This window comes from Mesoplodon bidens (genome assembly GCF_964165515.1).
Source record: "Mesoplodon bidens genome assembly, chromosome: 10".
NCBI lineage: Eukaryota > Metazoa > Chordata > Mammalia > Artiodactyla > Ziphiidae > Mesoplodon > Mesoplodon bidens.
Genome location: NC_138172.1, coordinates 32299925 through 32323815, shown reverse-complemented (window position 1 = coordinate 32323815; position 23891 = coordinate 32299925). Strand labels below are relative to the sequence as shown.

Below are 23891 nucleotides of genomic sequence, written 5' to 3'. Positions count from 1 at the left end.
CAGCAACCTGGGTTCTATGATAAACTCTCTTTGGGATTAATTAAGTGTACAAGTTTCTTTTTTTGCCCCTTCTCAATTTCTCTTCTTTCTGGACTCAAATTTTCGTTATATACTTTAAAGTTACTGTGATAGTTACTTACTTATTTTTCTTAGTGATAGGTCGCTCAAGAATTTGATTTCTGACCACACAGATTAATATGTAAAAGAAACATTACGTATGTCATTATATTCATCACTGAAAAAAAACCTTTAAATTAAAAAAAGTATTTTCTTCATATGGCTACATTGTTATATGGTATGACTAGGTCATATGGTTGTATGTTATTAAATGCTTATCATTTTCTAGTATCAGCATCTAGAGAGGGATAATCAGTTATCAATGTAGACTCTCTGAAGATTCTGGATAGCTTTGTGTACAGTTTACTTCTAGCTTTAAAGCTTTAACTAATCGTTTTTATTAGCTAAAAAGAAAAAGCACACACCTGGAACACTGCTGAATTCCTTGACGGTGTCTATTTCATGGTTTGAGTTTCCCTTTAAGGTGCTTAGTGGTAGTTCCCTTTCCAATGGCTTAATGAGGGGTTTTGGGAACATGTTGTACAATATTTATGTTAAGTGATAAATAAAAGTGGCATAGGAATCTTCAATTAAAACTTTTTTCTTAATCTGTACTACTGTTTTAATTTGAATGCTCATCTTTTCCTGTAGAATGAATTAAGTGCAGCAACACACCTGACTTCAAAACTTTTAAAAGAATATGAAAAACAGGTACTATATATGAAAGTTTTAAAAGTATAATTTAAAATATGCAGTGATACAGTATCTGTATAGATAAATAGAATTTCTTATCAATAATTCTAAGCCTTTTGGGATTCACAGAAGGTAATTTTGATATGCCATTGAAATTCCATTATGCACTTATATCTAATAATTTTAATGATTTAATGTTAGACACAGAGGTTATCTAATTTACCTCTCTTTTTTCAAATGAAGAAACTGAGGCTTGCTCAAGATTACACAGCTGGCTAGTAGAGAAATTGGAGCTAATTTTAAATCTTTGAACTTCTAGTATGGTGTACATTCCTGTACACCATGTTGATTGGTCACTTAGCAAACATTTTAATTAATGTGTACTACTTATATGAATTACGTTATTTTATTAAAACGATGTTTTTAGAGCTTATTCAAAATTTTAGAAGTTTGCTGAAGTTATTTAAAAATTATAATGTCACTCACAAAAGACATACAGCATTGGACCTTTACCTCATCTCTGTTTCTCACTTTTCAGCGTTTTCCACTGGGGGGTGATGATGAAGTTATGAGTTCTACTTTGCAACAGTTTTCAAAAGTTATAGATGAGGTAAATGCTTATTTTATTTTGCTTGTATAAGTGATCTTATAATTAAGTTACTGAAGTTGTTTAGCTTTTATTGGGAAGTTTTATTATTATGATTTTATGAGTAAATCTTAATGATAAAAGATTACTATTTAAAGAAGCGCCTTATTTCCAAATCTTGGTGGCTGTCTTGTAAAAACAACACTATCTTTGTCTGATTAAAGCAAATTGTTTTCAAGGAATAAGCATATAGATGTGCTCTCTCTACTTTCATGTACCATTCAGCCTTTAATTGTGTAGTTTGATGTAGGCAGGGAGAGAAAGAGTTAAGCTGTTAGCCATAGCTGGGCTCTTTATGGTTTCTCGGTTTTTTACATTGAGCAGTATTTTACCATTCATTTCATTAATCCTTCCTTCCCAAACAACCAATACCAGCCCTTAATTTCTCTACCAGTCAGCAGAACAAATCATTAAGACCTAGAAGCCAAGAGGAAGCAAGGTGGTGAGAAATGTTCGGAGAATCCATCCATAACTATTTTGTACTACTGCAGTGAAAGCTCTTCTTTTCAGATGAGCCATTAGGTAGTTCTGTCTTTTCTAGTCTCTTAACTGGAAAAGTAGTTTTTTGAAATATTTTAATAACACATCATAGCAAAATATTGTCACAGGAGATCAATTTAAAGAAATATTTATAGGAAATGGAATTTTTTATTGTGGTAAAATATATATAAAATTTACCATTAATGACATTTCGCACATTCACAATGTTGTGCAACCACCACTGATGTTCCAGAACATTTTCATCATCATCCCAAAGGAAACCTACTAGGTGCCTATTAAGTAGTCACTCCCTTCCTCCCTTCAGCTCCTGGCAACCACAAATCTGCTTTCTGTCAGTATGGATTTGCCTGTTTTGGATATTTCACACAAATGGACTCATACGATTTGTGGATTTTTGCGTCTGTCTTCTTTCACTTGGCATAATGTTGTCAGGGTTCATTCATGTTGTAGAAAGTATCAGAATTTCATTTTTTTGCTCTTATTTTGTTTTGCTGAATAAAATTCCATTGTATGTATACCACATTTTATTTATCCATTCATTAGTTGACAGACATTTGATTTGGGTTGTTTTCCATCTTTTGGCTAATGTGAACAGTACTGCTGGGAGCATTCATGTACAAGTTTTTTGTTTTTGTGTTTTCAAACGCCAGTTTTCAGTTTTGGGGGGTATATACCCAGGAGGGGGAATTGCTGGATCATATAATAATTTTATGTTTAGCTTTTTGAGAAACTGCCAAACTGTTTTCCACAGCTCTTGCACAATTTTACATTTCTGCCAGTAATGTAGGAGTGTTCCAATTTCTCCACGTCCTTATCAACACTTGTTATTTTCATTAATTTTTTTTACTATAGCCATCTAAGCGGGTATGAAGTGGAATCTCATGGTAGTTTGTTTGTTTGTTTGGTTTTTGCGGTACGCGGGCCTCTCACTTCTGTGGCCTCTTCTGTTGTGGAGCACAGGCTCCGGACGTGCAGGCTCAGCGGCCATGGCTCACAGGCCCAGCCACTCCACGGCATGTGGGATCTTCCCAGACCGGGGCACGAACCCGTGTCCCCTGCATCGGCAGGCAGACTCTCAACCACTGCACCACCAGGGAAGCCCCCTCATTGTAGTTTTGATATGCATTTTCCTGAAGCCTAATGATGTTGAGCATTTTTTCCTATGCTTATTGACCATTTGTATATATTTGAAAAAGTATCTATTCAGACCTTTGCCCATTAAAAAAAATTATGTTTATTTTTTCATGTTTATTTTACTTTACTTTTTTTGGCCACGCCTCATGGCTTGTGGGATCCCAGTTCCCCAACCAGGGATTGAACCTGGGCCCTCGGCAGTGAGTGCAAGGAGTCCTAATCACTGGACCACCAGGGAATTCCCTGCCCAATTTTTAATTGGGTTGTCTTTTAGTATTGAGTTTAAGAGTTCTTTATTCTAAAGTATACAAGTCCCTTATCAGATATGTGATTAGTAAATATTTTCTCCCATTCTGTGGGTTGTCTTTTTATTCTCTTGATAGTATCCTTTGATGCACAAAAGTTTTCAATTCTGATGAAGTCCAGTTTATATTTTCTTTGGTTGCTTGTGCTTTTGGTGTCATATCTTAGAAACCATTGCTAAATTCAAGGTTATCACATGTTTTCTTCTGAGAGTTTTAAATGGAATATTTTTGCCTGTCACCTAATTATGTGATAACATCACATAATTTTAGGGTTCCCTTATGTAAATGTATCAGTACCTTTTTTAACTATTTGGCCGCATCATTTGGCATGCAGGATCTTAGTTCCCCAACCAGGGATTGAACCTGTGCCTCCTGCCGTGGAAGCCCAGAGTCTTAACCGCTGGACTGCCAGGGAATCCCTATACCAACAGCTTTTTACTAGGTTTTGTTCAGTTTCCATAATGCTGGTTGATTGTCTCTTTGTAGTTATTTGGCCTTTTTGGTCTTTCTTTTACCAGCTTAGCTCTTGTCATGCGGTACTTTCAACGCAGCTTGCTGATGCCATGATGTTCCCCATTACCCAGTTTAAAGAAAGAGATCTGAAAGGTATTGAAGTCAAGCTTATGTTTACTTTCATTAGCTGTTGGAAGATCACTGCTTGTAAAATTTGTAATACTCTATACCTTAACCATTTCTGACTGTAGCAAGTGTCACTTTTACTTTAATTAGTTGCTAAACATTTACAGGAGCTCCTGCTAGATGTTAAGCTAGATACTGAGGAGTACTTAAATGAATAAGGTGTCACATCCCTTGGGAAAGCCCAGAGAAGGAGATGGGTAAACAGATAATTCTGGTACTCTTATAATTAGGGATGAGCAAGGTGCTGTGGGGGCTCAGAGGAGGGTGTCAGAAAGGCTCCCTCACAGATGTGCCATGAGCACTGAGCAAGGAAGAAGAATTGGCCAGGAGAAGAGAGTCACTGTTCTACTGGAAGGACCAGAAAGCACAGAGTTATGGGTAGAAATGCATGTGTTGTTTTGAGAAACTGAGTGTGGCTGCAGTGTTGGATGTGTTGGGGGATGGCAGGAGACAACTCTAGATACAGATTAGTTGGGACTAGATCATGCTAAAGATGTTGGACTTGAGTTTATAAGCAAAGAGAAGACAATGGATGTCTTTAAGAAGTATACCTTTGTTTTTGGAGGATGGATTTGATGCTAGGAGAATGGACTAGGAAGTTGTGAGAGTCCAGTGAGGTGTGACCAGGGCCTGAACTGGGACAGTGGCGCAGGAGGTGAGGCGTGTTGGTGGGCTGGAGTGGTGGGAGGTAGGGGCTGGTCCATCTAACAACCCATGTCTCAGTAGCTTGTGGTGGCTTTCTTTTTTTCCCATTTAGGATTATTACGTGATAAAATGAGAGAGTTTATAGACTTGGCTCTGCTTTCTTACAATTTACAATCTCAGACAATCATACAGACTTATTTACAGAGTATGTATAGATAGAGTAAAAACATTGTACTAATGTATCAGTGGATGATAAAGTATTTAAATTATACATGGAATAAAGACAAATGTATTTTAGAGATATAATTAATATTTGTCTTGGTAATCTTCAAGAATAATCTTTTCCAAGGTCAAGAAACAAGACCTCTTTTCTCCATCTAAGGGGACTGAATATCATAATCTTGTCAATAAAATGTTCTTTTTATCATTCAGCGTTTGAACTTATTAGAGTCAGTATCAAAAAACCAATAGGTTGGATTCTGGTACTAAATCAGAACATTTGTATATCTTAGAATTTGCAGTGTTATTTTTTAAAATTTACTTATTTTATGTATTTATTTTTGACTGCGTTGGGTCTTCATTGCTGTGCGTAGGCTTCCTCTAGTTGCAGTGAGCAGGGGCTACTCTTCATTGTGGTGCACAGGCTTCTCTTCTCTTGTTGCAGAGCACGGGCTCTAGGCGCATGGGCTTCAGTAGTTGTGGTGCATGGGCTCAGTAGCTGTGGCTCGCGGGCTCTAGAGCGCAGGCTCAGTAGTTGTGGCCCACGGGCTTAGTTGCTCCATGGCATGTGGGATCTTCCCAGACCAGGGCTCGAACCCATGTCCCCTGCATTGGCAGGCAGATTCTTAACCACTGCGCCCCCAGGGAAGCCCTGCAATGGTTTTAAAATTTTGTTTTTGGGTCGTATAACAATTTGTGGCAGGTACAATTTCTGGTGGTGTAACTGTTGTTAATGATAGTAAATGTTAGGCTAGTTGAAACACAATAACTTTTTCACTTAGAATGTTGAACTTTGAAATATTTGGAGTTTTAATAGTAGCTTAAATGGCAGTTACTGTTTTCTAAACAAAATTTAAGATAGTTCATAAATATGCTAAACTGAAATTATTCTTGAACTTTTCCAGAAATATTGACATTAAAGGAAGTGTTTCAGATTGCTAGTAATGGTAAGCTCTGAATACTTTGTACATTTATTTCTTGTAATGATGCATTTCTTTATCAACACAAATCTGTGGCCAGATTTTATGTAATAATTGAAAAGAATGAACCTAATTAAAAGTTTAAGTGAATATTATTTAAATCCTTGTTATTTAAGTTGCACTATTTATGCTAGAAGAAATATTTTAAAGGAAGTTAAATCTTGTGGTTTGTTATCTTCATAATACCTAAGAAGGTGGTATATTTTCCCTTCCTTATTTTCCTGTCTATTCCATATTTTCTTTAATGGGCATTTGCTATTTCTGTACTAAAAAATACTTCAAAAAACTTTTAGTGGACTACTGTTTCCTTGGAATTAAATGTTTTTACCAATTTAATAAACAGAAACATACTTTAGGGGGAAATTTGGCTGTGGGGAACATTTGGGTGGAGTGATCACATAGTAGGGAATTCTTATTTTGCTTTAGTACATTTGTTGAAAGATGCACATGTGAAAACTGTTAAAGCACTTATAAGTTTTGCAAAGTACTGTTGTATTTTTGTTAATAGTCATTTCTGTTTTCCAGATCATGATGCTGCAATTAACAGATATAGCAGATTGTCAAAAAAAAGAGAAAATGACAAGGTGTGATACATATTACTCCTTCAGTATCACAATTAACAACTGTTTCATTAGGTGGTCTCGTTTTTCCAGTTTAAAAATGGTAGCCAGCAGTTGCTTTGTATGCTTTGCTGTATTGCCCTTAGTTTATTCTTTCCTTCTAGTTATTTCAAAGCCTTTCTGTTAATTGTTAATTATCAGACAACTAATAATTGTCTTTTTTTTTTTTTTTTTTTTTTTTTTTTTTTTTTTGCGTTATGCGGGCCTCTCACCGCTGTGGCCTCTCCCCCTGCGGAGCGCAGGCTCCGGACGCACAGGCTCAGCGGCCATGGCTCACGGGCCCAGCCGCTCCGCGGCACGTGGGATCCTCCCGGACCGGGGCACGAACCCGCGCCCCCTGCATCTGCAGGCGGACTCTCAACCACTGTGCCACCAGGGAAGCCCAATAATTGTCTTTTTAAACAAAATATTTTTCTGTTGATAGAGTTTTATAAGTAAACATAACTATTCCAAAAATGTAATTGATGCCCAGGTGTAACATCCTTTTGCTTTGTATTTTGATAACACTGCATTTGTTTTATATATGTATTCAAAAGTGTGTTCTGATATACAGTGGTTAAAAAGTTGAATTGTTACATACATAATTGAATGAAATTCTGTTTTGAAGACCTCCTCATTTACAGGGAATATATATATATATATATATATATATATATATATATATGTATGTATATATTTTTTTATGCTTCTTCAAGGAGTGAAATTCAGAAATATTATACTACATTTGAGGAGAAATGCATTTGAGTAAAGAACAAAGAACAGAGTATTAACAAGTTCATCTAGCTGCTCCTTAAGATCATTCCTCTCTCAGTGTCTAGTCCAAGGCTCGATCAGAGTAGGCCTCCGCTAGATGCTTGTGAGTGAGGTGGTCTCTGTGCCCAGGAATTGGCGTCTGCAGCCTTGGCTGCGGCTGCTGGTAGGGACACAGTGACCACTCTGGGAATCCACAGTTGGGTATGATTACTGTGCAACAGCCACTGTGACCCAAAAAGGGAATGTTTCTCTCACAAATTCAGTACAAAGATCTGCTTTCACTGATTACTTGATGGTGCAAATATTTATAAAATACATACATTTTCAGATCTACATTACTTTGTTACTTTGCCATAGAGAAGCAGTTAAGGCTCTAAGTATGAACTTTGTTTTATTTTACATTGCCTCTGGCTGTTCCAGGTATTTTTAAAAACATTCTTCCACTAATTCAATTTATTTGAAAAATTTATTGAGCACCTACTATATTTTGGGTACTATGGGGAAACAATGTGAGTAGGCTCCACCTCTGCCCTCAAGGAGTGGATAATCCACATCTATCAAAGGCTTCCTGTATGAAGGCATGTGACTAGAGCAGCTGCCAGAATACAAGGATGAAGAGAACACATGAATTAACACTGAGTTAAGTGCAGTAAAGAAGTCTTAACAAAATGCTGGGAGAGCAGAGAGAGGACAGTATATCTTTGATTGGTAAGTTGGGAAAGGTTACACTTTAAGGAGGTGCCATTTGCATTGAAGCTGAGCAGATGTCAGTGGTTTGGGATTGGGGGAGAGGGCATTTCTGGAAGAAAAACGGCCTTTGCAGAAGCACATGGGAGAGTCTGGAGAGTGTAAAGGTTAAGAGCACTGGCTCTGGAATCAGACTGGTTGGGAACTAGTATCAGCTGTGCCGCTTATTTTCCTGAGGTCAAATAAGCTGGTTTGGTTTAGTTACACTGGTTACTTAATCTCTCTATCAAAAAAACTCAGTAGTTGTGAAGAGGAAGGAGAATGCATGCCGAGTACCTGGCTTATAGATTTTATTATTATTTCTATCAATAATTTTGATAATGGAAATATAATCATTTCAGTGTGTCTGGAGCATAGGATGTATTTGGGGGAGGTATGGCCAAACGACAAGAAAGAGGTAGTTTGGGGCCAGGTTACTATGTTAATGACTAAAATGTATGTTAGCGGGAGTGGGCAGCCACCAAAGGATTTTAAGTAGATGAGTGACACCATGCAATTGTGATAACAGAATGAAAATATTAGTGGAAATATGAAGGGGACAAGACTAGAGGGAATCCAATGAAAAGGTATTGGAATAGTCGGCAAAGATATTAGGAGAGTCTCAGCTAAGGTTGTTATTGAAAGTGGAGAGGAGGGAATACTTTTGGAAGATACTTCACAAGTAGAATTGACAAGACTTATGGTAGGAGGAGGAATAAAAAATGAGTCCCAAAATTCTTGGTTGATGGGATGGATCTAGGAAAAATTAAGAGAGCTAAGAAACAAAGTAGAGGAGCAGGTTTTGTGAGGATACTGTCTTCAGTTTTGTACATTTCCAGCACATTCACACAACACACACACATTCACGCATAAAGGACCCATCTGGAGAACTGCTTCCTCTGACAACTGGGAGAGTGAGGGGCAGGAGATAAAACTTCGGGAGTCGTTGGTGTATTAGAATATTCTTGGTACTTGCTTTGGTATTCTATGGAAAGCAGGAAAAGAGAAGAGACAGTGTATGTTATGTAACAGGTGCTCAATAAATATTTGTTTTCTGAATACAAGAACTCAAGGGACATAGTTTAAGTGTAGGTGAAGGAAAACAAGTACAAGAAAAGAGGAGCAGTAGGGAGAGAACCAGAGAACTAGGAGGCAAGTGGTATGCTGTGAACTGAAAAAGGTCAAAGATTAATGGCTAAGCTAATACCAGACTGTTGTCTGCTTTTCCTCCATGTGGTAGACCTTATCTGCCCTGCTTAGTTCAGTTACTATACCATTCATAGCTATGTGTAGAATGCTGCTTTTTTTTTTCTTTTTTTTTTTTTGCGGTACGTGGGCCTCTCACTGTTGTGGCCTCTCCCATTGCGCAGCACAGGCTCCGGACGCGCAGGCTCAGCGGCCATGGCTCATGGGCCCAGCCACTCCGCAGCATGTGGGATCTTCCCGGACTGGGGCACGAACCCGTGTCCCCTGCATTGGCAGGCGGACTCCCAAACATTGCACCACCAGGGAAGCCCTAGAATGCTGCTTTTAATGTGCATTTTAAAAAATAAAGTGGTTGGTAGTAAAACAGGAAAACTATATTAGCCAATATTCTGCAGGATTTCTATCTCAGAAAATAAGAAAGCTATGTACAATTGCTGGTGATGCACCTTTTTCCTTGGGTACTCTCTTCCCCTCACCCACTACTAAAGATAATTCAAAATTAAATAAATAATAGTATTTTTAATCTTTCACTCAAAGGTGAAGTATGAAGTAACAGAAGATGTCTACACTTCCAGAAAAAAACAACACCAGACCATGATGCATTATTTTTGTGCATTAAATACTCTTCAATACAAAAAGAAAATAGCATTGTTAGAACCTCTACTTGGGTACATGCAAGCTCAGGTGAATATTGTACTGAGTTTTGGATTATAACTGTCTTAAGAACTTTATATTAAGTTTGATTTTTATGTTAAATGTAAGGATATTACAAACTAAGGTCAAATACTCATTTGTGTCTGTGATTTTAAAGCATTTTTTTAAAATGTCAGAGTGCTATTTTTTTTTTTTTTTTTCTTTTTGCGGTATGCGGGCCTCTCACTGTTGTGGCCTCTCCCGTTGCGGAGCACAGGCTCCGGATGCGCAGGCCCAGCGGCCATGGCTCACGGGCCCAGCCGCTCCGCGGCATATGGGATCCTCCCAGACCGGGGCACGAACCCGTATCCCCTGCATCGGCAGGCGGACTCTCAACCACTGCGCCACCAGGGAGGCCCCAGAGTGCTATTTTAAGGAAGTTAGGGAGAAGGGTTTTCCTAGCAAATGAAGATTTCAAATATTTTAGGGTAGGTGAAACCACTTACCTTGTATTTAGACCTTGCCCTTCACAGCTGGGGACAGGGAACAGAAAGATAAATGAATTCCAAAGCTACTCCTATTGCTCAAGCTTCTACTCACTCTTGCTTCATAATAGATCTGAAAGAGAATGGACATGTTTGAGCTTGTGTCATGTTCCTGGCATACTTCCTGAGTTAAAATTAATGGATGAACTCCAAAGTATTCCAAGAGTTGTACATCAGGAAGGAGGCTAGAAAATTAAATTTGGGTAACATAAGATGAAATAGCAGTCCCCTAAAAGCAAGAGTTTAAAGAAATTTGAATATTCCTTTGAATATGAGTACTTATTATTCCTCAGATATAAAACTTATCTTTGTAGTAAACATGAAATAGTTTATCCATATGACTTACTTGAAATGTTTTAAAATATATTTTCCAATTTTAAAAACTTGTTTACTATATGCATGTGTTAATATATAAGATGATGCACAGTGAAATTTAAGTGTAGTTTCTTCAGTGGCTCTATGCCCAGTAGAAATCATTGTAAACTACAACCTATTTTTACACAAATGGAAATAATCCTTTGTTTTTTACTTAACTATGTATCTTGGTGATTGTTTATATGATTCACTCTAAGTATTTTGTGTGTATGTGTTTCTGTTGTTCAACCTCCCATTCCCACACCCTCTTGCCCCAGATAAGTTTCTTTAAGATGGGTTCTGAAAATCTCAATGACCAACTGGAAGAATTCTTAACTAATATTGGAACAAGTGTACAGAAGTAAGTATTTTCTTCCTTAAAATTGAAAATGAAGTTATGAGAATGATAAGTTAACAGCTAAATACCATAATCTAAAAATATTTACCACTTAATTTCTGAGGGGCTATTTTCCCTGCCGTGAGAGTGTTTCTCGAGTGGCTCATGGATGCTTCTTGGTTTTCTCACCATCTTTTCCACAGAATTTGAACTCTGAATTTCATAACAGTGTCAAATCTGATGGTATTTTATTGATTGTAGACTAGGTTTTATGTCTGAATACAACAGACACATAATAGTAATTATCCATAAGTGAATTATCTTCACAGTTATCTGAATTGTAGGGGATGGATGGGAGAGTACTAAATAAATCTTGCTTTGCAAGCCATGAGAGATTCAAGAGACACAGGAAGTACTAATCAGGTTCAAAGTCTGAGCAGTGATGTGGTTAACCTGCGATATGGAGGGAGATGAAAATGATTGTTTTAAACGCACAGGGCAGAGCAGTTTGAAAATTCCTCCAAAGTATGAGTCATTCAGTGTGGCTTCATTAGTTTTGGAATTTGGTATTGTTCCCAAATATCTAAGTTTCAAATAAAACGTAAAGCTGCTTTATAACACGCCACTTTAACCACCCATGCCACTGCTGTTCTCTTTAGGAAAATATATACAGAACAAATATACAGATAAATAAGATTGGTAAGGAGTTCTTTGTCTGTTGTAGTTGGTAGTAAATAATCTGTTCCTTCTGTTAGTGTTCGCAGGGAAATGGACAGTGATGTAGAGACCATGCAGCAGACAATAGAGGATTTGGAAGTAGCCAGTGACCCCTTGTATTTGCCTGACCCAGATCCCACAAAATTTCCTGTTAATCGAAACTTAACCCGAAAGGCTGGATACCTTAATGCTAGGAAGTAAGAAAACTATTGTTATTTTCATATATTGTGTATCAATTAAGGTAATAGCAAGTGAATATAATAAATGATATCTCTAAACTGTTCTGATTTTACTAAATGTTGAATCTTTTTACTAATATCACTATTAGTATTTATGCCAACTTTTTGACAGATGAGGTACATGAATAATTTTCAAAAGTAAAATTCTATTTAGATATTTATCAAATGATTTAGAATTATTTTAAAAAGTGAAACCAATTTAAGTTTAAATCTAGCATAACATGTGAATGCTATTAAATATCATTTTCATACTTTAAAATATATGTAATTACACCATCAAGTCAAATTTTAGTTTTTACCTGAAGATAGGATAAAGCAGTAAAATAAATCCTTTTGTTTTGAATTTATTCCCTTGAAATACAGTTGGACTGTATTTTATGGAGCATCATAACAGCTGTAATTTGGTCATTTCCAGCCTTGTTTTGGAAATATATACATGCACAATTACACAAGTGGGTCAGTTTATGTGAATTTATTTTAGAGACTGAAAACTTGATGTTTATATTTTCTAGGCACCTTGGTGCCTTTTTGCAAGGTGGTTCTTTGTGATGTGCTTTATCTTGTGTCTGGCTGATGATGGGATTTTAGGTGTGTTGTTATTAAAGAGTGAATGTACTTTCTTCATTTAGTAAAACAGGCTTGGTGTCATCTACCTGGGACAGACAGTTTTACTTCACACAGGGTGGAAACCTAATGAGTCAGGCCCGTGGGGACGTAGCAGGAGGCCTGGCCATGGACATAGACAACTGTTCAGTAATGGCTGTGGACTGTGAAGACAGGCGATACTGTTTTCAGATCACTTCTTTTGATGGCAAAAAGTTAGTATTTTTCCCTACTATTAAAAAAAATCTGTCATATTTTAAACTACTGAAATGTAGGATAATTCCTTTTCATTTGGACATTCATTGTACATATATTTTAGAATTATTAGGTATTAAGATAATTTTCTTTTTAATCTTGTAGAAATTAGTTGAATTTTCCTTTTTGACTTAGATAAATGATGTCAATATTTTGAGGTTGTCAAAGCAAGTTTATGTGGTGAAGACCGGGGATTTCATGTTAAGAGACTGGTCACTGAAAATCCAGCATGGTATGGGGAAGGCAGCACAAGTTAGTGGAAAGAGCTCCAACCTTTGGGTCAGAAAGCTCAAATTCTGGATCCACTACCTACTTTGCAGTGTTAGACAAGTTACCTGACCTCTCTGAGCTTCATTTTTCTACATGTAAAATGGAGGTGGGGGGGTCCTTCATTTCTATTTTGTGAATTGTTATGTAGAATAGAAATCGAACATATGTAATGTGCCTAGCATGTAATAGGTGCTAATAATAATATTTTTAAATGTTAAACAAATATTTCTGATCAAATTAATTATTTAGGCCATTAATGTTTACGTGCCATCTTTTAAACTTCTATTACCTTTGCATTAAACAAGAATCCCATAGAGCAGCTTTTAAAACAAATTTTTGAGAAGCACAGAACAATACAAAAAGATGTGTGAAGAAAAGCTATAATCTCATTAACCAGAAGCAATAATTAACTTTTTGGTCATTGCCTTACAGTTTTTATTTTTTATTGTAAGTACATTTTTAAAACAGTTGAGGAAATACTGACTGTTTATTTCATATTCCTTCTATAAACATACAATGAATGTCAATTACTGTGTGTCATTGTCACACTGGATGTTGGGAGTCCCTTTGTTCATTTGTCAAAATTACCAAACTGTTAACGTTACTGGATGTATTTACATTTTTGTATTTCCGTTTTTTTGCTAATGCTTAACATGATTTCCCATTTCACATTCCTGGTGTGATTCAAAATTAGTGAAAAAAATTTTTTTCTAACTCTTAAAATATTAACATCTATAGAAAAGCCACATATCCCTATGTTAGTGATTAATATGTTGAAAAGTTTTACTTAACCATATTCAAGGAAAAATAATAAATAATGAAGTAAAATTAGTATTTTCTATTAGGACCACTGATTTATGTTTGAAATATATATGGTAAGTGTCAGAAAGTTGAAATGCATTGTCTTAGTGCCAATGTACCTTTGTTATAGGCTGCCTTCTGAAAACCAGCACATTTCTTTTTTGGTACATCTTGGCATAGATAGACAAAGTCAAGAGTTGTTAAAATCTGAGTCCTGATACCTCTGATAGTCTCCTTTCCTTAAGATACCGGTTGGTTATGTGTTTTCTCTTTGTTTGTTTCATACTGATGTGTATCTTTAAAGATAAAAATTTCTCACTCATGTTGAAAGTACTTTAGAAAAAAGTTTACTGTCAGACTTTTTCTCTTTTTTTTCAGGTCTTCAATTTTGCAAGCAGAGAGTAAAAAAGACCATGAAGAGGTAAAATTTTATCTACTTAATTTCTTCAGCATCATCTTAAGATATTTTTCTGATGACAAAACATTGATGTGTTCATTATAGAAATTTGGAAAATCCTAGTTAATTACAAATCTTTTTTTCATAAAAGTCTGTTGTCCTCAAGCAACATCCTTAAGTTTCACATGGAATTTTACAACTGGACCTATAAGGAGAGACCTTAGAGATCATCTCTTGCTGTCTTTTTAAAAGCTCAAATTCAGAAATGACCTTGTGACTGCTGCTTTCTGGCAGGCTGTTAGTATCATGAGGCGAGTTTAATCTATTCCCTTCTCTTACCAACTCTCTGAGACAGTATTTGCTGCATTAAGAACATAGTGGCAGATGTAGCGTGGCAGGAAGCAACTAAAGCTTAAAACCTTGGGGAAATGAAAGACAGAAAAACAAAAATTTGGGAGTGTTTGTTCTTCCTTGTGAGTCTTTTGTTTTTGGCTCCATTTTTACTTGTAGTTCACCAAATATGGAAGGTAAGTTGTTATGATATAATTGTGTTGGTAAAAGACAAGTTTAGAAATTATGTAGAGATCAACTTTTATTTACTTCTTATGGAAAAGAGTAGGTATTAAAACCTACTTCTGGTCTCTGAGGAATACAGACATACGTCTGTTCTTTGCAGGGTTTACCAAACAGAATATTAGGTTAGCTTTGTGAGGCTCCTCAGGCACTGGAATACTTGAGAGTGAAGCAGAGGATGTGGGGCAGAGAGTGTTTTCTGTGTTATTTATAAACCTGAAAGGGAAGTATGTAAAATACGTTCACAAGGAATATATTTAGCTCTTAACTTTTTTTACATTGTTATTAATCATGGTATCTGAGTCCAGACTGTCTTATATGGTGGGGATTAGAGGGGGGTGTGATATAAAAAGATAAATATAGACTCTTAAATTACAGTTTAACATGATAGCTATATTTTTTATTTCCTTGTATGAAATATATTTGGGATTTAAAAATAACAAATCTGTTCAGTGTTCTCTTGTACCTTCATATGTTGTACATATATATGCTTTTGTATATAGGAAGGTATTTATCTCATAAGAAAGATTATATGTTATTTCTTCTAGTGAAACTTATATGTCAGTTAAATATTAAACATTCTCTCTTAGAAGGGAAGCATTGTAGAAGAAAATATTAATCGTATTTTTCTATTTTTTCCTCTTGCAGTGGATCTGTACAATAAATAACATATCTAAACAGATATATTTAAGTGAAAACCCAGAGGTAATATTTTTATTTTATGTATCCAGATCTGGCAAAATTGAATAATTCTGTGGCTTATATGGCTTTTATTGTATTTTCTCAAGTTCTGTAATCTTTTAATTTGCCCTTGAATGGGCAACTTTTATATATCATGAATAGAATGAGTATCTGGTCTTCCTAGAACAGTAAATTATTTCAGAACATACTGAAATCAGTCAACCAACAAATGTAAGTAGACATCAACCTTGTGTTTAGCACCGTGTTGAGCACCATGGAGAAAGGGGATATAGAAGAAAAATAGGCCATGGCCTCTGCCCTCCAGGAGCTTATGTATGTGGGAAGAGAAAACTAAAACTTTAAGTAACATTTCCTATAAATTGAAAGTGTATGGTGATGACTGAAAGCTTAAGATTTCAGAATATTAAGATCAGTATGGATTTTAGTTTTAGAGAAAACTGTGGAGATGGCAGAAACCTGAGCTAGGTAGGATTTGTCCAGATTTTGAGGAAAAGAGCAGACACTGTAGATAAGAGAATAAAAACAAAAGCACAAATGCAGAGTTGTGTTTGTGAAATTAGTTGTATAATTAGAATTGAAAGGTCTTGTTGGAGAATAATAGAAAACTGAAATGTGCATACAAATCACCTGGGGACCTTGTTAAAATGCATATTACGTTTCAGTAGGTCTGGGGTGGGGCAGCCTGAACTCTCAAGTTTTGCCAGTTATGCTTTGAGTAGCGGGTATCAAATCAGATGAACTCAGCAGTGTAGACAGAGTTGTAGATGCATTCCAAACATGCAGGCAGAACCCAGGGTGCAGAGAACTCTGGAAGGACCCATGAGTCCTAACTGCAGTGTAGTTGGGAAGAGACTTGGTTTAAGAGAGGAGCCATCTGACCTCTGCCAGTCTTGGTAGGCCCAGCTAGGCTGTGAACCTGGCTGCCTCCCAAGGCTGTTTGGGGCTGATGGGAGGCGGGGGGGGGGGTTACGGTTTCAGCTGAGGCAGATCGGGGGTAATTTCTCTAGGAAGCCCTACCCTTCTAAGTCTTAAACTGTTGTTGGTGTAGCAGTTAATTAGGCAGGACTGTTGGGGGACGTGTAGGAGGCCATTATAGTTTAGGCACGAATTGAGAGTCTGAACATGGTGGTAACCTGAGGGAAGAGAGAAGAATGAATCATAGAAACAGGTAAAAAGAAATTGGCTGGGCTAGTTAGTAACTGACCGATGTAAAGGATGAAGGAGACAAAGATGACTTCCAGGTTTTAAGCCCAAATGAAGGGAAGAACAATTTGGAAAAGAAGAGTTCTGTTTTTACCATAATGGTTTTGAGGTGCCATCCAAGACACATATGATTTGGATGCCTAGGAAAAAAGGTTTGAACTAAAGAAGCAAAATCTCATGACCTGAAAAATATTAGTTATTTCTGTTAGTTTTATAATGATCTAATGAGTTTAATCTAAGAATATCAGTGCTAACTGTAGAGAAGTCTTCTGCTTTTAGTAACCTGATCTCCTGCCAATCTTGCTTTTTCTTTCTGTTATGTGACTTGGGAACAACAGAAAATTAAAATGCAAATTAGATGACTTGTTAATACCTAGGGAATACAAAGGGAATATAGTGTTTGGATTTGAATAAGTCAGGCTTATTGTACTCTCCTGCCAATTATCAGAAGTCAGAGTTTTAATATTTTCCAGATTATCCAGAATTATTTTATTTATATTAATGAGAAGAAATTTTGATCAATTTGTGGTATTGTCTTCATACTTTTGCTAAGACACAGAAGTGCAAAAATGTTTTCTGATTATTTTTTCTAATGTACATGCTATTTTATTTAGCTTGTGTTTTAAATAATAAGTTTTAAATTATTTAATAAGTTTAATATTTTAATAAGTTTTAAAATATTTCTTATGGAAAGCTTTTTTTCAAATTTGGCCTGAAAATATCCATGATAACTTTATTAATAAATACACAGATATTTCTGAGCATAAATACATCCCGGAAAATCATGAAAACTTCAGCATCATAGTTATAAAATACTTTAATATTTTGTGACTATTTCCTGCTCCTTTTAAATTTCTTTATTTAGCAAATTTGAGTGCCCATATGCTAGGCACTGTACTAGGTGCTAGCAATACAAACCTTAATCTAAAAAAAATTTGATAGTTAAAATTTAAAGAAAAAATATTTCCTATTATGTATATTAGTAGAAAAAAATTAGATTTCCCCCCTAGGTTTACAGGAAGTAAGAGGAAACTTAAGTTATAATGTTGTGAAGTTAATTATGTGTCTTAATACTAAGACAAGAGAATGTGGAACTAGTTTAGTAACTTCAATTTACATTTTTAGTGTAACTCAGGGGCATTCTGACAGTTGAGAGAGTTATATTTAAACTTTTGGTTTTCTTGCTTTACTAATTAGTCCTTTTTTTAAAAAAAAAATAGGAAATTGCTGCACGAGTAAATCAGTCAGCTTTGGAAGCTGTCACTCCTTCCCCGTCTTTCCAGCAGAGGCACGAGAGCCTGCGGCCAACAGGGTGAGTTACCAGTCTGTGGGCTATTTAAAGAACTATATGGGCTATTGAAAGTGTTAGCAAACACTTGGATTTTAGCAGTGCTAGTTACATTAGTACGAAATAGTTCTAGAAAATGTATTTCAAATCGGTAAATTTACCAGCAAGAGTGCTAAATAAATGATGATTCCAGATTTCCCTTGTGTTTATCTCTAGGTTAAAGTGATTTACATTTCTGAATTTAGTAGTTGGAAAGAAAAAGTCTTTTGATAAAGTCTTTTGACAAAGTAGCTGTGATTTGGGATTGTGTTTATTAAAATTTGTTCTCATCGACTTATAAAATTGTATTTTCTTTTCTCATAGTTTAAGTGTTTAATTTCCAAAAGAGAAAACTAAATGCAATGCCTTCTTGTTTTCTTCTGTGCTTAGACAATCTCGGCCACTGACAGCTCGAACCAGCAGTTCAGGATCCATAGGATCTGAGTCCACAAATTTGGCTGCCCTCTCTCTAGATTCTCTCGTTGCCCCAGACACCCCAATACAGTTTGACATCATTTCTCCTGTGTGTGAAGATCAGCCTGGCCAGGCAAAAGCCTCTGGCCAGGGAGGCAGGTGGGTGATAGGCAGGTCTGTAGGGCTGTAAGGCTTATGAGCCAATTTCTACAGTTGAGAGCCATCTCTCATACACCTTGTGCATCAGCTATGTTTTACTTTCTTTGTTTAATTACCTAACAGAATTTTGATAGTTGGAGAAGAATCATGCAGGCTTTTCTCTGTTTTTTGCCTAGTTAAATGAGTTAAGATAATTTAGTTTTAAAAATACTCAATTCTGAATTGTTTATCAGATCTACTTCTAAGGTATTTACTCTTAAAATTACAGAAGAAAGTTGACAGTCCGATTTTTACGTCATGACAATATTTTTTAAATTCTTGAGAGTAATACATGTGCTACAGGTTTATTAGAAAACGTTATCTAGGGGACTTCCCTGGTGGCCCAGTGGGTAGGACTCTGTGCTTCCAATGCAGGGGGCCCGGCTTCGATCCCTGGTTGGGGAACTAGATCCCACATGCATGCCACAACTAAGAAGTCCACATGATGCAACTAAGAAACCCGCATGCTGCAACTAAAAAAAAAAAAAAAGTTATCTTGTGTCAGAATAAGAAATCTCCAGGAAGGAACTAAAACATTGTCATGCTATGAATTATTAATGAATTATCTTTTGTTTATATAATGAGAAATCCTTGTCAAAGCAGTTAAAATTTTTCTTTGGCTATGGATGAAGGAAACGTGGCTTAAGGCAAATCATTTATTAAGTAGGTGGGGCACCTAATAAATTGATAATGTAGTAATTTGGATATACATGGCCATGACCAAGAAAAGATAATTTACTCTTTTTTTTTTCTTTTTTCTTTTTTTTTTAAAATAAATTTACTTATTTATTTTTGGCTGCGTTGGGTCTTCTTTGCTGCGCTCAGGCTTTCTCTAGTTGCGGTGAGCAGGGGCTACCCTTCGTTGCAGTGCACGGGCTTCTCTTGTTGCGGAGCATGGGCTCTAGGTGCGCGGGCTCAGTAGTTGTGGCTCGCGGGCTCTAGAGCGCAGGCTCAGTAGTTGTGGCGCACCCGCTTAGCTGCTCTGCGGCATGTAGGATCTTCCTGGACCAGGGCTTGAACCCGTGTCCCCTGCATTGGCAGGCGGACTCTCAACCACTGTGCCACCAGGGAAGCCCAGATAATTTACTCTTGATCACAGAAATATACTTAGCATTTGATATGATAGGTCAGACATGTATTAGGGAGATCAATTTCATGTTATCTTAACGCCAGTGTTATTTTAGAACCACTTAGCTGTTTGTCTATAAAACCTACTTTGGATTGTACTTTTCTTCCTTCATTGTGGGTGTGTCATGAGCCATGCACACTAAGGAGGGAGGTAGCTTCCATCTCTAGTTAGCTTTTCTTCTTGCATTCTGTTACGTATGCCTTGAGAAATACAGGTTTAAAACTAGAAAATGTTCAAATTATCATAGTTAACTTGCGACATGTACTTAGAGGACCTAAAAAAAGTTTTTTTACAATCCAAGGAAATTCCTGGCATTTTTCTCATGTACCTAAAGTTGAAGCTAAATTAGCCATTCCTCTGTCCTACTTTATTTAAATTCAAGAACTTTTGCAACATGTTTTATTATAATGTTGATTTTTGTGTGTCTATGGCTAAACATGCAATCTGTCCACATCTTCTAAAATATAGCAACTTTGAGTTCAGCCTGTTAACTTAGTGTGAGGGCAGAGGCCTTCATCACAAGTAAGTTGGTCATCAGTAGTGTTCCTTAACAGGAAGGGGTATTTTGGAGCTTTTTAAAAATGTATGTACAAGGTTTTGTGACTTTTAGTTTTTAACTCTGTGTTCAGTGATTGAGATTCCTTCCATGTGGCTCATGGTAACTGACCTCTGGTTCATAATTTTTTAAAATACTTTTCAGGCGTACAAATCCATTTGGAGAATCTGGAGGAGGTACAAAATCTGAAACTGAAGGTAAAACAAGTGTAGTATTCTTGTATTTTAGAAATTCTCAGAGCAGTAAACTGTGTGAAGAATTTGATGTTTACGTTTGTTTTGTTGTATGCTGTTTTAATGGTATCTATACTTCACAGTTTTCTCTTTTCACTCATAGAACACTTAAAGCAACAGAACTTAATCAAACTTAAGATTTCATTATTCACACAAAATTATAGATTATGATACTTTTGACCTCATAGTCAAATTCTCATTCCATAAGATATCCTTTGACCTTTTCCTAACAGCTGTTTTCTTCTGGTTTTGGAGCATAACTTTTTTTTTCTTTTTCCCATAGCTATTTACTTTGATATAATTTCAAACTTACAGAAAAGCTGTAAGCATAGTAAAAGGAATTCTTTTTAACTCAGAAGTACCAATTGCCAAAGCATAACCTTTTGCTATTTGAGTTTGAGATCTTAATTTTTCTATAAGATGAACACTGTAGTTAGGAGTTATTTCTAAATGCTTCTGCTATGTTGAATTTTTCATTGGAAAACCTAAAGAAAGTGTATTTTATTCCTTAGGAAAAGAAATTTGGTATTTAAAAATACGTAATGTACCTTGTTTTGTTGTAGATTCTATTCTTCATCAGTTGTTTATTGTCCGATTCCTTGGTTCTATGGAGGTGAAATCAGATGACAATCCAGATGTTGTTTATGAAACAATGCGCCAAATCTTAGCTGCCCGGGCCATCCATAACATCTTTCGTATGACAGAATCACATTTATTAGTCTCTTGTGATTGTTTAAAGTAAGTAGTAACCTGTCCCTCAAAAAACTGTAGGGAAAAATGTTTACATAATTTTAGCCTAATTAAAATTTGTCTCCCAAATTTTTAATTATTATTATAGGTTAATTGATCCACAGACACAAGTTACAAGGCTCATGGTGAGTTCTGCGTTTAAAGCTTTATTTTAAGTCTCTTTGTACATATACACATCTTAATCTTTATAATAATCCTGATTCTGTATATTCAGATATGGTAGCGTGAATTATGATTGGGCTTTAGGGTGTTATAATTGAGTCTATGGCTATCTCTACAAAAAAGTTGTAACATTCCATGTAACTTAAAGAATCAATGCAATCTGGTGTGATACTTAGTATTTATATTTATCCCTCAGTTAGGGAGCATCTATCATACACTAAAGAAACTAAAAATTAAATTAAGGGATTAAAAGGCCAACACGACTGAGTTTATTTTATAATTATCTGTTTTGAAATAGCTGCAGGAGCCTGTGCTCCGCAGCGGGAGAGGCCACAGCTGTGAGAGGCCCGCGTACCGCAAAAAAAAAGAAATAGCTGCAGGCATGTGCTTCTATTTAATCATTTAATAATATAGACCATTTTTGTTACTGAATTTGAATTTGTAAAATGTGTTATTGACTAATAAAACAAATTCAGTATTCAACAACCTTTTAATTTCCTGACAATCCAAACCAAATATGACATTGTTTGTTCTTGGATTACCATTCGGTTAAGAAAAACAATTGTCTCTAATGTTCTATTTAGGATATTAAATAACTTAGTACATGAGTTTGTCATATACAAGAGGGCTGTTTTAATGGTTTGAAAAATTTCATGTTTGCTTCTGATGTTTTCTGTGGCAGTTTCCATTACCCAGTGTAGTTTTGTATGCTACACACCAGGAAAATAAGAGGCTTTTTGGATTTGTTCTTCGGACATCAGGAGGGAGAAGTGAAAGTAATCTGTCATCAGTCTGCTATATATTTGAATCAAACAATGAGGGTGAAAAGGTACGTGGCTTTTCAAAATGTGTTTCTGTTGTGAAATACGTGTCATAGTCAAAGTTCTTGCTAAGATTTCTGGAGAAAAACTCCCAAACTTTGCCTAGTCCAACTGAGTTGCTTGACCAAAGCCTCTTGTTTTGAAGAGAGCTGAGCTGATGGGTTGGGCCATCTGACTCCACAAACCTGTATCCTCCTGGCCATTGATAGCTGTTGCAATCTTCTGGCTTTGTTAACTTATCCTGGGAATGCAAAAGATTCCCATAATCAGCCATTTCCAAATGTCTTCATCATAGAGTAGCAGCAGCAGCAGCTGCTTGCTTTGTTCTTTGCAACTTTACCATCTCAGTAATGAATTTGAGATAACATGTGAAATGTTATCTATGTATGTGAAAGAGGTGAGAGCCAGCAGTGGGAGCTCACAGACTCTGAAGAAAATATACAAAGGATTGGTTTTGGGGCTGGAACATTCTTAAATCAGCTTTTGTTTGAAGCAGTGTATTAAAATGAGTTATAAAACTAGTTACATCAGCCATTTGGACACTTGATGTAAGAACTGCCTGAGTTTTTCTCACTTGTTCCCCCTTTAGATTTGTGATTCTGTTGGACTGGCAAAACAGATAGCTTTGCATGCAGAACTGGTAAGAATCCAAGACACTTAATTATCCAAGAATGTTAACTAAAGTAATATAAGATCTTTCATATTAGCAAGTAAATAAAAATGATTTTGCTATGCAGGGTTAACAATAGATGCTATTGTTGATACATAGCATTTAGAATTTGGATAAATTGCTAACATTAGAATGTAAATTTTTGGTGTGCTTTCTCATAAATGCAAATAATAATTTGAAAAGGTTACAGAGGTAATATTAATTGACAAGTTAAAATTTAAAGTTATTTCATATTTAATTCATTAGTTGTATTCATCTGGTCTTCAGGATCGCAGGGCATCAGAAAAACAAAAAGAAATAGAGAGAGTAAAAGAGAAGCAACAGAAAGAACTCAGTAAACAAAAACAAATTGAAAAGGTATGCAGTCCTAATGTCTAGATCTTCTCTGACTAGATATGATGTTTATGAAGAGTTTCCTTAATTCAGCACTGTGACTTTCATATTGGAATTTTCAAGTGAAGGTCTGTTTCTACTTGCTCAGCCACTTCATACATAACCAGATGATTCATAGCATAGCAGAAAAGGATGACATCTGTCTTCTTGGCTGCGCTGCACCGCTTGTGGGATCTTAGTTCCCCAACCAGGGATTGAACCGGGGCCCTCATCTGTGAGAGCTCGGAGTCCCAACCACTGGACTGCCAGGGAATTCCTGACATCTGTCTTCTGATACAATGTTTACATTATAGTTATATTGACATGTAGTGTGACTTGCTGTTTAGCAAACATACTACATATTCCAGAAGAGGTTGGAAGGTTGTCTCTGTCAAAGTAGATCTTTTGAGAGGAGATATATATATGGCTTTCATCAATGGTAGTTGTGTGTGTGTGTGTGTGTGTGTGTATACATACACACACACACATACATATAAGAGAGAGGG

General features: G+C 36.1%; 1 protein-coding gene across 2 annotated transcripts in view; it reads left to right on the top strand.

The window, feature by feature from the left end:
• The window catches only part of APPL1 (adaptor protein, phosphotyrosine interacting with PH domain and leucine zipper 1), a 34194-nt gene that overhangs the window by 6358 nt on the left and 3945 nt on the right, over nucleotides 1–23891 (top strand). The window contains exons 3-21 of one of the 2 annotated variants that reach the window (XM_081245227.1): nucleotides 709–768; nucleotides 1289–1360; nucleotides 3855–3942; nucleotides 5745–5786; nucleotides 6345–6403; nucleotides 9662–9808; nucleotides 10935–11017; nucleotides 11749–11907; nucleotides 12579–12767; nucleotides 14257–14299; nucleotides 15497–15553; nucleotides 17974–18065; nucleotides 18471–18653; nucleotides 20522–20574; nucleotides 21174–21348; nucleotides 21449–21485; nucleotides 22205–22351; nucleotides 22933–22983; nucleotides 23281–23370. In XM_081245227.1, coding sequence (XP_081101353.1) covers nucleotides 709–768; nucleotides 1289–1360; nucleotides 3855–3942; nucleotides 5745–5786; nucleotides 6345–6403; nucleotides 9662–9808; nucleotides 10935–11017; nucleotides 11749–11907; nucleotides 12579–12767; nucleotides 14257–14299; nucleotides 15497–15553; nucleotides 17974–18065; nucleotides 18471–18653; nucleotides 20522–20574; nucleotides 21174–21348; nucleotides 21449–21485; nucleotides 22205–22351; nucleotides 22933–22983; nucleotides 23281–23370 — 1827 coding nt within the window. The remainder of the gene's footprint in view (nucleotides 1–708; nucleotides 769–1288; nucleotides 1361–3854; nucleotides 3943–5744; nucleotides 5787–6344; nucleotides 6404–9661; nucleotides 9809–10934; nucleotides 11018–11748; nucleotides 11908–12578; nucleotides 12768–14256; nucleotides 14300–15496; nucleotides 15554–17973; nucleotides 18066–18470; nucleotides 18654–20521; nucleotides 20575–21173; nucleotides 21349–21448; nucleotides 21486–22204; nucleotides 22352–22932; nucleotides 22984–23280; nucleotides 23371–23891) is intronic. The other variant, XM_081245228.1, reaches the window with a different exon arrangement.